At 36.9% G+C, this 13,213-nt stretch overlaps 3 protein-coding genes across 4 annotated transcripts in view; all 3 read right to left on the bottom strand.

Annotated features, from left to right (window-relative positions):
• LOC107718269 (uncharacterized) lies at positions 1-2,462 on the bottom strand. 2 transcript variants are annotated; one of them, XM_016525280.1, is made up of 5 exons: positions 1,843-2,462; positions 750-813; positions 507-631; positions 343-401; positions 1-81 (listed from the first exon to the last, which is right to left on the bottom strand). In XM_016525280.1, the coding sequence occupies exons 1-4, from the start codon at positions 2,432-2,434 to the stop codon at positions 370-372; spliced, it is 813 nt and encodes a 270-aa protein (XP_016380766.1). In that variant the 5' UTR covers positions 2,435-2,462; the 3' UTR covers positions 1-81; positions 343-369. The 2 variants fall into 2 exon arrangements, with proteins under 2 accessions (XP_016380766.1, XP_016380756.1); XM_016525270.1 differs by lacking the exon at positions 1-81 and having other exon boundaries at positions 296-401.
• On the bottom strand, positions 2,451-6,321 carry LOC107718838 (uncharacterized). The gene is made up of 4 exons (XM_016526083.1): positions 6,267-6,321; positions 4,514-4,616; positions 2,532-3,006; positions 2,451-2,457 (listed from the first exon to the last, which is right to left on the bottom strand). The coding sequence occupies exons 1-4, from the start codon at positions 6,315-6,317 to the stop codon at positions 2,451-2,453; spliced, it is 636 nt and encodes a 211-aa protein (XP_016381569.1). The 5' UTR covers positions 6,318-6,321.
• Positions 6,322-8,577: 2,256 nt separating this feature from the next.
• LOC107718832 (intersectin-1-like) overlaps positions 8,578-13,213 on the bottom strand; it is a gene marked incomplete at its 5' end in the record, with an annotated part of 28,868 nt that continues 24,232 nt past the window's right edge. The window contains 11 exon segments of the mRNA XM_016526070.1: positions 8,578-9,317; positions 9,782-9,955; positions 10,058-10,141; positions 10,231-10,313; positions 10,447-10,568; positions 10,658-10,870; positions 11,576-11,743; positions 11,926-12,024; positions 12,284-12,467; positions 12,767-12,873; positions 13,039-13,160. Coding sequence (XP_016381556.1) covers positions 9,169-9,317; positions 9,782-9,955; positions 10,058-10,141; positions 10,231-10,313; positions 10,447-10,568; positions 10,658-10,870; positions 11,576-11,743; positions 11,926-12,024; positions 12,284-12,467; positions 12,767-12,873; positions 13,039-13,160 — 1,505 coding nt within the window.

Here is a 13,213-nt window from a genome sequence, read left to right as displayed (position 1 = left end):
GCAGACAACTTTGCTTATGAATATTTATGAGGTGGGAGGAGACATTACGGTATAGGGAAAAGTGTTCGTCCCTTGAGACTTCTGTGGGGACAATGTAACGTGTATGTTATAAAAGAAATTTTGTAAGGTGCTCGGTAGTTTTAATTAGTAATTCGGAGCGTTAAAAAACTTAATAAATCACAGTGTGAAAATGTTAAAGTTTAATCAACTTTAATTTTTGCTTTCCCTTTCTTTTTCTTTTTTTCTTTTTTACCGATTGCAGGTCTGTAGGCTAACCGCAAATAATTTAGCCATTTATAATCAAATATTAGTGCCTCTTAAAACATATCATAAATGACATACTTCTATGACAATGTCATGGTGTGCTTTTCATTTTGAGCTGCTTTCATCCAGTACAGGCTCTGAAAAGGAAGAAGACGACAAAAAAAAAGTTAATTTAATAATCATTCTAAATGTGCAGCAAAAATGCGGTAACTCAAACAGGGTAAAGGCAAAAATACACCCACCAGAGAACTTAAATTCTGGGAACTTGGTTAAGACTCCACTCCCATAGAGTCTCTGGAGTTTGGTTAGTTCTTCACTTAAAGCTTTCTCATATTCTGGTCCAGCATCTACAGGGCCACCAGAGGCTCTATGGACAACACGAACAAGGTTAAACATGGAAAAATGTGCTATTAAAAAGATATGAGAAGTCTGGTATATATCGGAATGCATGGAATGTTTTAATGTTATTTGATTTATGTATATACTGGCTCTTTGTAGAGTATTCCCTTAGCTTGTCGAGAAAGAGTCTCTGTATTGAATCCAGTTGTTCTGCAGATGTGAAAGAAATTCCTGTTAGTTGTTACATATATATATATGCAATAATTCTAAAATGTCAATATTTAATTAATACTTTCATTATGTACTTGGATGATAAAATTCAGATTATAATTCTACTTCACTGCATGCTTAAATAAAAAAACGATTTTTACCTACCAATTAATTTGAACTTATCACAATAAAAGTATTTGCATTTTAGAATGCAAAAAAGCAACAACAACAAAAAAAAAACATAATAAAGGATGTCAAGAGACAGGCACCAGTCCACCCTCTTGTGGTAAAGATCAGAATAGCTCAAAAGAAACAACGCCTTCGTAGCTCTGTGACTTTACCACAGAGAAACCCATGCTGATTCAATACAGGCATCAGTGTGAGCAAATATTTGTGTTATGGGAAAATGTTTACAGATGCTGTACACATATAAACTTTCCCTTCGTTGTTACAGCAGGTCAGTTCTTAAATGCAGACATCTGTCAGATTAGAGACTAAACTCTCCTGCTTATGTTTGTGTGGCATCATGGCAGGTCTTTCGTTTATTTTAGGGGGAAAAAATCTTTAAATACTGCTAAAGCTAAAATCCCAGAAGTCAGAACTAGACAACTGAGTAAAAACAGAATGCAAAAGAATTCTAGTTCTAAACTATGTAATGAACCTTAGCATTTTCTGCGAAAATAAATACATTAAAAAAAAAATTATAATAACAAATGCATGATATGCAGCAAACATGACAAGAAGCAACCAAAAACAAAAATGAAAGATTTAAAGATAATGACTCTGTGTTGCACTATAACAACTTAAAAGCAACGATGCAAGTAAATGTATTTCAACATTGAAGTGCATAAAATTATACATTTATGAATCTTAACTTTATGATAATAAAACATTTGCAATATCTTGGAGTAATTTCCCACAAATAACTGTCCACAAAAAAATAGGGAGGGTGCATAAACAACAACAAAATATTCCTATTTTTTGGAAAATATGGATTTATGTATTGAATGCAGGAAGGGTGACACGTACCCTCAGTCAACTCCTCAGCTCCCTCTGTCTGATCCTCTTCCTCTAAAACATCAGTTTGCACTAGAATTGGGTCCTTCAGACTGATGGATCTCTGAGCATCACCAGACATTTCTGACAGAGGATCTACCTTCCCGGCTTTACTTAGAGAGGCAGATGTGGTCTCAACAACAGGAAGATCCTCAGTTGATTGAGGTGAAGAGACTTCAGGCATGGGGTCAAAGACCTGAATTGCTTCTTCATGGCAAACTTCTTGAAGGGTTGGAACTTCTCCAGAAGTAACTGCCACAGCTTCAGCACTGGTAATATCTAGTATGGAGTCAGCTGTGCCCTCTGGAAAAGACCCAACTGCCTGATCTATGATCTCTTGGCCAGAAGGTTTGTCTGCTTTGACATTTGAAGACCAAGTGGGAGCTAGAAAGTCTTGAGACTGAGTGAACTGAGACTGTGAAGAGTACTGTGCAATGTTTATAAAAGTTGATGCACTGGTCACTGCAACCACTTCTGAAACATCAAAAGGCTCCTGACTGTTCTCATGTGCAGATGAAACTTCAGGAGTTGCCATAACTTTGGAAGTCACCATAACAGCAGGCATGTAAACTCTTCCATCACTAGTTTCTCCAGCATGTTTTTCAGAGGCAGAAGCAACATCCTCATAAAATGGAATGACTTCCGAGAGGTTTGTTGAAGACAGCTCAGAAACTTGACTGATATTTGTAGTCATCTCTCCTTGAGTTGAAGCCTCTTGTGGAGCATTAATTGTGGGCGATTCTACAGCTGACTCAACAGCTTGGGGTGCTGCATCTTTTGCATTCATTATTTCAGTGTATGTCTTATTATGCAGACCTTCCGTGGCTATTTGGTCAACATCTTTTGAATATGCAAAATTCACAGAAGAATCGACTATGGCAGTGTCAGGTGCTGAATAACTATCCACAGCATCTTTTGCTGGAAGGGTGCTGGCAGAAGTTTGAATTTTTGCATTGGAAATAATTTCTTTGGCATCACTCCGGTCATTCAATTTATCTGGTGTAGCCTGTTTGGTTGAACTAGTAGCAGCTTTCAATGCAGAAGCAGTGATCACTGATTGTTTCTTCTCTTTGGTCTCCTTGGCCTTTTGCTGCAGTAATTTGGCAATATCGATTATAGTTTTTGGTTTTGCCTTCTCTAGGGTAGAGACAACATTATATTAATGCATATAATAAAAGCAAGAAGCAAACTCACTCAATTAACTTGCTGAAGAGTAATGCAGAATAAGCCTCTATAAATGCACTAACCAAGTCAACATGTAAAAATAAGGTTTTCAAAAGGAGGATTTTGCCATGCTGCAATAGAAGAAAATTTCTTGGTTCCCCAAAGGACCTTTCAGCAAAATGTTCTGAAAAGGTTTTTTTTTTTTTTTTTACTATGAAGGACATTTTAATAATCTGAAGAACCTTTTATGAAGAACCTTTTGTGGAATGGCCTATGTTTTTTGTTTGTTGTTGTCTCATACTTTTAGATACACTGGTATTTGTAAATGCAACTGCTTATGTTAGCTTTTAATATACGGTTTTATCCTGATTAAAGCTTTAATACAGTACGGCAACTGCACGCGCGTCCATGTTTAACGCTTCTCATAGCTATATGAAAATACGTATATTATTGTAACAGTTCATTGTTGGAGCTGAGCTGAATGAGAGAGAGAGAGAGAGAGATGCAGAGCGTGTGCAGAGCAGGGGGACACGAGGAACAGGATATGCCCCCTATGTTGCCTTTTCCCGAGGGCGGGGTTTATCTGAGTTTGTGATGTCACGAACCCGGGAAGTAACTCGTTGTAGTCCCTACCAGCCGTTTTTGTAGGCATTAAACTGCCAGAATTTTAAAAGACGATATCTCCGTTTGCATTGAACTTTCAGCTTCGTAACTTTGCAGATATTGTTTATGCTCAAACAGCAACATTACACACTAACTAACGTTAAAAAAGTGAAATCGCAATGAACCACCCCTTTAATGGAATCATAGATGCAAAAAAGTGCCTCAATAAGTGCCTCAATATTCCTAAAATAAGACACCACAGAACAAAAAGTTAAATAAGTGTAATAAAAATCCTGTTAACTTACTTATACTTGTATATCTGACAGGCTTCTTGACATTATTTGCTTTGGTGCAGAGTTGTGACAATGGAGAGACATTCCTTTGAATCCAACTATCCAACCAAAGGAACTAAATTAAAGAAACATCAGTTCATTGTTGGAGCTGAGCTGAATGAGAGAGAGAGAGAGAGAGATGCAGAGCGTGTGCAGAGCAGGGGGACACGAGGAACAGGATATGCCCCCTTTGTTGCATTTTCCCGAGGGCGGGGTTTATCTGGGTTTGTGATGTCACGAACCCGGGAAGTAACTCGTTGTAGTCCCTACCAGCCGTTTTTGTAGGCATTAAACTGCCAGAATTTTAAAAGACGATATCTCCGTTTGCATTGAACTTTCAGCTTCGTAACTTTGCAGATATTGTTTATGCTCAAACAGCAACATTACACACTAACTAACGTTAAAAAAGTGAAATCGCAATGAACCACCCCTTTAATGGAATCATAGATGCAAAAAAGTGCCTCAATAAGTGCCTCAATATTCCTAAAATAAGACACCACAGAACAAAAAGTTAAATAAGTGTAATAAAAATCCTGTTAACTTACTTATACTTGTATATCTGACAGGCTTCTTGACATTATTTGCTTTGGTGCAGAGTTGTGACAATGGAGAGACATTCCTTTGAATCCAACTATCCAACCAAAGGAACTAAATTAAAGAAACATAAAGTCATATAATTTGCACCATAGATCTCTGTAATACCCTGCCATCCATTTTTCCATTAGCTGACATCTGAACAAGACATTTGTAAAGAGTTGGACAAAGCTGTACATATTCTTATAATAAGAGGGTGAACTTCAGATTTTTTTAAAGGTTCCAAAAATAACTTACAAAAACACGTCACAAACTTCTTATTATTAATTTACTTGTTGTGCTGTCAATTAAAATCATGGGTGTCACTTTTTTTTCTTTTTTTTGAAACAAGGTAACGTTACACACACAAAACACACATTCTTGTTAATAATTAAAATATTTTTTCTAAAAAAAAATTTCCATTCCAGTTAGGGATGGGCGATACCCCTTATTTTGTTTTCGATACGATACCGATATTTTTCAAGGCAGTATCGTCGATATCGATACCGATTCGATACTTCTGCACTAAACTTTTAAATTATGAAATTTATGAAATTATTAAATTACTAAGAGTAAAATGGGTAATGAAAACCACTTAACTTTGTTTAAAACGCATTTTAACCCGTTTAATCCCAAATTTTTCCCAGACATGAAAATATCCAAATGATGTGTCATTAGTAACCCTTTGAAATAATTAATACATTTTTTTTTTTGGGAAAAGTGTGTGAAAATTTTTATTTTATGGTCAGTCACAATTGTAACCGGTGGGATAATGTGTATACTGAATTAACATATTTCTGCAGTCTTAAAAATTGTTATATATCTTAGCCCAGCTATTTTAAACTGTTTGATCACATTCTAGGGTTACTATTATGCATAAAAAACCCTTATACAACATTGATAGGAATACTGAGATCAAATACAAAAAAATACAACCATCAACGTATTTCAAAATTGTTACTTTTTTGTAACATATATCATCACATTTTTATATTAGTGCTACCAGTATTACAACATTAATATTCTAACTTATTTGTAACATTTGAACTTTTGATTTAGTGCAATATTTATACTGCCATTAGGGACTGCCAGTGAATGGCTGTTGCATGCATAAAATGCAACCTTTACATGATCAATATTATCTTTCAACGTTCAATTTAAATAATTGTAATTGCACAAACTATGTAGGCTACAATTGCAATTTGTTTACTGTGAAATAACTCAAACATTTATGTTTTTTTCTGTCCTCTGATAAGTTCTGTCTTGCAACATTTGCATGTGTTCAGATGGGCAGGAAAATAGTTCTATCCTACACAATTATTCGCTAACAAAGGTTATTCGTCCAATTCAATGCATATTGTACGCATTATTATTATTATTTTTGTTAAATAAACAAAACCACTAGTAAATAAAACGCACCTTAGTATCGATATTTTTTGTTTGAGTATCGATACTTTCGATACTCGCGTCAGTATCGATATATCGATACTTCGGATCGATACGCCCATCCCTAATTCCAGTACACACCAGTAAGCTGAAAGGGAGGGCTCATACTGTAATTTGTCATGCTAGGTTAATTTTATTAGACAATAGTTTATGAAAAGTATCATTTGATACTTCGTGCCTTCACTGATTTTAAAACGAGCACTGGGCGAGGAAGTCCTGCAGCGCGTATTCACAATCGACTTTATATTGAATTAGCTTTTAACTTGAGTGACAGTGTACCTTCAAAACCCTCAACTGCCGAACTCTCTGGAAGGACATTGTCGCGAACATCCCAAAGAAGTCGATGACTTTATGGTGGAAGAGCAAACACACAGTTACCTAAGAGGACAGTGAACGTGCAGAACAAAACACTCGCGATTGCTCGTCGAGATACAACATTCGTACACAATATTAGCGACAATATACATGGTCTTGTGGTAATTCAGTGTTTTACCCTCACACTGTTGCTCTCTTTCGACCGTGTGTTTTTCATAGACACCGCTTGTTTACTTGTCCTTCGCAAATCAGGACATGCCGTTCAATGGTCGTTAAAGTTGGATTCAAAGGCTCTCATTTAACAACGCCTCTATAGACGATAAAAGCAAAACTATTGTACAATAAGGACAAACACATACACAAAGATAATTTAGTTGTTTTTCAAATTGTTCCGTGAAGCCTAGACGTCGTGTAATCGTACTGACACGCCTCCTGAGAAACATGCTTATAGCCATTAGAAGTAAAATACTTTGATAAATGCGAGCTGACGTGAAAACCGTGGCATTCTTTTAACTAAACACTCGTTTTGACAGCATAATAAACTGTATGCAACGAAAAAATAATTTGCATTACATCTTGGTCCAATTGAATTTTATTTGCAACATCAAGACAACACACTGCTTCTACATTGATAACAATACGCTGTCATCAACATATTTACTTCTCAGTTTGTAATATATTATACTCCATTCAAAGTTTTAAACATAGACACATATTATTACCGTTCAATCAATGGGGCTTTGCTCATTAAAAAACAATGAAGGTGAGGGCAAATGTACAGTGTGCCTGATAAAAGATAAGGGAAGAAGGGAAAGAGGGGAAAAAAAGAAAAGAAAAGATGTGACCATGACCCCTTGCATTGTCTGAAATATTCTTTGAGATGAGGTTTGGGGACAGTGACCCAGCAGAAAGCATTCAAAGCACTAAGAATCACTCTCTCTCATATATACGCACATACACACACATAGAAAAACCAAGTGGAATAACTTGCTGGCCCCACCGTAGCTGTTTTCCTTGATCACTCTGGCATCTCACTAGCACAGCAGTGGAATATTAATGTGTATATTGCATCTAGAGAGGAAAACACACACATTTAACAAAACCGATCCCCCTGCTTCAGTCCAAAAGGAAACAGCACCTTTCTCAGACTCAGTATTGTGATAACTGAGGGCAAATGAATAAGACCCACACAAACTCAACATATTTCATCTTCCATGTAAAAACAGTGGGCTCTTTCTAAGACATATCTGAAGAACTGAAGACATTTGCAGCAGATATGGGTGAAGATTGATCCCTTTTGCTCACTGGTTCATGGTTTCAACTTGCCAAACCGTTAACACTATAAACCAGCTTGCTAGTTTTCTGCAAATAAATAACAAAAAAGCAAATAAGAACAGTTACAAAATATGAACTCTGACATCTCTTATTTTTTACAAATATGACATAACTACAGTGTTGATCACTAATGCCTAACAGCACAAGAATAAAAAAAAATCAACATACATAAATCAAAAACAAACTGTGAACTTATTAGTAATGCAGTATCAAACTGAAATATAGTACTGTATATTAAATAGTTTACTTTGTAATGGCCTTTCAGGGACATTTGACAAATATATGTTTTTTTAAAATTAATTATTTTATTCTAATCATTTGCTTCTGATCAACCTTGCTGCTATGATATTTCAGTTGGCCTCTGAAATGTGTCCCATTCTCAACAACATAAAAATAAATAAAAGCTACATAACAAACAATGCTGAAAAACAAATATAACGATTTCCCTATCAGAATTCATTTAGTTTATATTAAAATAGTCTTCCCATGAAGCATCTGTGGTCATATCGTTTCGAGACTTGCTGAAAATTTCCCTGAACATGCTCACATTTAACAGAACCTCAAAACATCTGGACTTCATTCAGCTGTTGAACGGTCACCAAATATCTTTCAGTAAAAACAGAAAACAAATAAATGAGTCGATTGACACTCGAGAGGTTTGCCAGCAAAACCTGGTTTTAGCTTTTAGTGTTAATGACCAAAATTATGGAATAAAATGTTGAACAGCCAGTAAGACTATAAGGGTGAATCTCACAAAAGCATGTCCAGTTCACACCAAAATCCCCAGAGTATTTTGCATTAAAATATGAGCTATTTCAGGACCATTATATTTTATGATTCTCAATAGATAACTATAATAGAATATTTTTTTAAATTACAAAGATTTTTTAAATGTAAACCTGCATAAATTAAAAGCAGTACAACATATTTTACCATAATGAAATTAAATATTTTTTCACATTACAGTTATGAGAATTATAAATTTTTTAGAATTATGCAAATAAGGTTTCATGAGATTCACCCATAACGATGGATTTCACTGCAATGACAGTGCAGTAGTGCCATTTGAAACAATATTCTTACAGGTTTTCATTCTAGAATACACAGGATCATTCTAGAATGAAAACCTGTAAGAATATTGTTTCAAATGGCACTACTGTTCTCGGGTCATTAGAGTGTTAAATACAACTACTGTATGTTTGACTCTTTAAAAAAAATCACAGCATCCTGAGACGTCCTTCACATCATTAGGGAACTGAGAGGTTCCCTCTACAGTACATCACTCATTTTCACTCACACACTTGTCTTGAAAAGGTATCAAGGACAATAAAAATCCAATTGGGATCACCGATTAAGACTGTTACAGCATTTTGCAGACTCACAAACGCTTGCGCAAATACACACATTCACATTCTGGGATTCATGACGCTGGGTGGAGTGGGACTGTCACATCTGGATGGTGGGCTTTCACCACAGAGGAGTAGCGGAAATGGAATCTGGGGGGTCAGAAGATCAGGTCAAACAACGTGGGTCAGGGTTCGTCAAAGAGCTGGAGGTCCAGTCGCACCACAATCTCTCCCGTAGGGACTTCGTGTAAAAGCAGACGCTTGGTGATGGGCCCCTTAGAGCCCTGGTCCTTCTTGATGTCGGCCAGCCGAATCTCCGTCCTGCCCAAGAAATCTAGAAAGACGTAGAGAGAGAAAAAATTTTATTATGAATTTGTGATTAAAAACTGCCACTCAAAAGTTTTGGGATATTTTTTAATATCACACCAAGTCTGCATTTATTTGAAGTAAAAACAGCAATATTCGGAAATATTGTATATTGTTATAAAATAACAGTTTTAATCAGTTTTTCCTTTTAGGACTGTTTGATGAATAGAAAGTTCAAAAGAACAACATTTATTTGAAATAAAAATTTTTTGTAACAATGTAAATTTACTGTCACTTTTAATCATTTTAATGGGATCTTGCTTAAGTATTAATTTCTTTCAAAAAAGGTTCTATTGACTTTATTAACATTTGAACACTAGTGTGTAAACACACACACACACACACACACACACACACACACATATATATAATTATATGTGAGACTATACATACTGCATACGAAAAGCAAAGTATGTGAATAAGTATACTGACCGTCCGGGGAGAACTGATCCCTCTCAAACACAGTGACGCACAGCACATCCTGCTCCAGGTCTTTGATGAAGAACTGGCAGTTTGAGTTCCATTTAGGGTTCAGAGTGTCCTGCAGCGTCTTAGTGACGTGACACTGAGAGCCCATCGTCACCTCACAGTATGGGTTACTCTTCCCTGTACACGCACAATGGCCATTTATGATATAATCAATAGAACTAAAATGTTTACAACCTAGTAAAGCACCTTAAATCTTATTATGCAGTATTCATTCTTTACCATTTGAGCGGCAGGGCTTTAACTCAATGCCTTCAACAATGTTCACCATTAGCCGCCCGATACCAGTGGCCCTCTGAGACCTCACTGCAAACATAACGGAAACACAAAACCAGTGCTTAGCAAACACTCAGGGCATGCATTGATTTATTAAAGCAGCGAGATGTGAGACAAACCCAAGTAGGCTTTCTCTCTCTTCTTCTTCTCTGTTTCGATGAAGAGCTCAGATGCAGCTTTGATCTTCTGCACCCAAGCCGTCCTGCAGGATTACAGGATGGAAGAGAAGAACATTGTCAAGATACAGCATGTGTGTGCTCTTCAAAAATGTCTGAGCATATGTCTCTTGATTAATAGGTACAGTTCTAAATAATACACAAATAATGATCAAATACCGCTCGTTGATGCTCTCAGCCCGTATAGTGTAGACTCTGTCGATGTGAGATATGTGGAATATAGGTTCATCTCCTGAAGGATCAGTGGGCAGCTTCACCAGCACCTCATTGAGAAAGATGGGCTGCAGAGGTCAATGAGTCAGATTAAAGGTCAAGGAATAAATACCATATTAAAGGTCAAAAACTGACTGCAAATAAATAACGGTCTCACCGTTTTGTACATGCGATACTGCAGGTGGGATTTCGCACTGAAGACTTTGTCTGTTCCAGACGAGCCCAGAGGTTTGATGATCTGCGTGAGGAGCAGGAAATCGTTAAACAGGAAGCCGTAAAGCTCCTTGTTGCTTTTGGCTTTGTAGAGTTTTCCACTGTGCAGGAACTTCCGAGGGCCCAGACAGTTTGTAACCGAGTTGAACACAAGTTGCTGTAAAGAGAGAGAAAAACCTTTATTACAGAGATTTCATCTAGATTGTCATGAGAAAACAACTTGATAAATACACAATACTGTTTAAAAGTTCAGGGTCCGTAAGATTTAATTTTTTTTTGAAAGAAATGAATAGTTTATTTCAGCAAGGATGCATTAAATTGATAAAAACTGACAAAAGATTTATAATGTCACAAAAGATTTCTATTCCAAGCAAATGCCGTTATTTCAAACATTCTATTCATTAAAGAATCCTTTAAAAATGTTTCCACAAAAATATGAAGCGGCACAACTATTTTTAACATTGATGATAATTAGAAATCTTTCTTGAGCAGCAGATCAGCATATTAGAATGATTTCTGAAGGGTCATGTGACGCTGAAGACTGGAGTAATGATGCTGAAAATTCAATTCAAATGAAAACAGTTCTTTTATATTGTAATAACATTTCACAATATTACCGTTTTACTGTATTTTTGATCAAATAAATACAGCCTTGGTGAACATAAGAGACTTTCAAAAACATTTAAAAAACCATCCCGACCTCAAACTTTAGAATGATGACAACTATTGCACCCCTTTCATGTTTTTGTTTTTTTACTGGTGCATACAAAAATAGTCTCTTGAAAAGCTAATTAAATACAATGGTTTATTTCACTGAGTGAGCCTGTCTATGGACTGTGATAATGCACCAGGTTTGTGTTACCTCTGACAGCCCCTCACACTGCACATGTGCCTGGATCCACTCCAGCCGGTCTGAGTTTTCTTTCTCTCGCACGCCTTCGTTGACTTGCGAGCACAGCTCTTCAGCCTTCTCCAGAGCCAGCCGCAGGTGACTGTGGTCCGGGTGGCTTTCTGGAGTGTTCTCTAAAATCTGAGCGTGAGGGGAGAAGAAACATGAGACGATGGGTCTAGATACATGAAGCCAAAGGGAAGTGATGTCAAAGTAGAAGAGTGCAGATGGTTTATGTGCTTTTGTAGTGTTTGTTTTCAATGTGTTACCGGTTCTTCATATAGTAGTTTGGAAATAGTTGATTATCAAGATTGTGTACATACGTTTTTGATGATGAGGGGGTATCGGGTGACTCTCTGCATGGGTTTGAGGAGGAAACTGGACAGGGGCATTCCCTTACAGCGAGGGTCCATCGCCAACCTCTGTAAAACATACAAACATGCATAAAGATTAAAAAAAAAATAAAACATGCATAAAATATGAACTATGCAAGCCTCTAGTTTTTATATCCCTTTTCACAATACAGATTGTGTCAAACCAGCTGCACAGAGATAAACAGGAAACACACAGAAGAAAAATGTGCAAACAATATCACAATAAAAAAGGAAAGTGGACATTTGAATAAAAAACTTAATTTAAGCATCACATTTGATTAACCCATTGCCTGTTTGCTAGGCTCACCTTAACAAACTCTTTGAATTCAGGCACCTCGTCTGTCTTCTGCTGAATGAGGGTGGCGCCGTTGAGCTGGCAGCTGCAGAAGCGGATGTAAGGCTGCATGTGAGGAAGCTGAGCCGTCAGGATATCACCAATCATCTTCACCGGCATGCGCTCACCTGACATCTTCTTCCTCACCCGCAACGCCCTGGAGACAGAGGGGCATTCTGGGTAAGCCATGTAATGCTCATTAGATGGAATTACATCCTATTCTTATAGTTGTCTCAACATCTGTTTAATAAAGCTGTGAAGTGTGACTATTTAATTAAATGACCTGACATGCTGCATTACTTTAATAAATACTGATGCACTACATTGTTATGTCATTGTTACTGCACTGCATATTAACAGCTTTAGAGCAATTTCTATCATAGAATAAACACAAATGGAGCTTAAAATGCATGGCAACTAATGATGGAGTCAGGATTTCCTCAGTAGGTGGCATACTTGAGCAGTTTAATGTTGCACATGATCAGCTCTTTCCAGTTGACAAAGATCATGGCCACCTCCTTCTCAGTCAACAATTCCGACTCCAGCAGAGGCTTCTGGAACGTCTGAAAGCAAACCATAAATATTGGTTAGAACTTTTAAAAATACAATTACATACTTATTAACAGCAGTTTCTTGACTTTTTTTAAACATCAAACAACAGAGCTGACTACTATTGATCTTGGCCACTCTATAGGCTTGATTAAACCTTCATTGCTTATGAGTTTTACCTCAGTGACTAGCTGCAGGTCATTGACATAGTTCTCCTCTGTAACAATAAGCTCATGTGTGTAACCCTGCCTCTTCCGTTCCACTGGGGTCAGCATGTCGAGCAGGTGGAGGTCGGCACACCCTGTGAAACGCACAGAGGTCATGCACAGTCACATCTCATGCTTAGATTAATAC

Source organism: Sinocyclocheilus rhinocerous, unplaced genomic scaffold, assembly GCF_001515625.1.
Source record: "Sinocyclocheilus rhinocerous isolate Xijiao unplaced genomic scaffold, SAMN03320098_v1.1 scaffold1334, whole genome shotgun sequence".
NCBI classification, from domain to species: domain Eukaryota; kingdom Metazoa; phylum Chordata; class Actinopteri; order Cypriniformes; family Cyprinidae; genus Sinocyclocheilus; species Sinocyclocheilus rhinocerous.
Note: the sequence above shows the minus strand (reverse complement) of the source record. Positions and strands in the feature narration are given on the sequence as shown.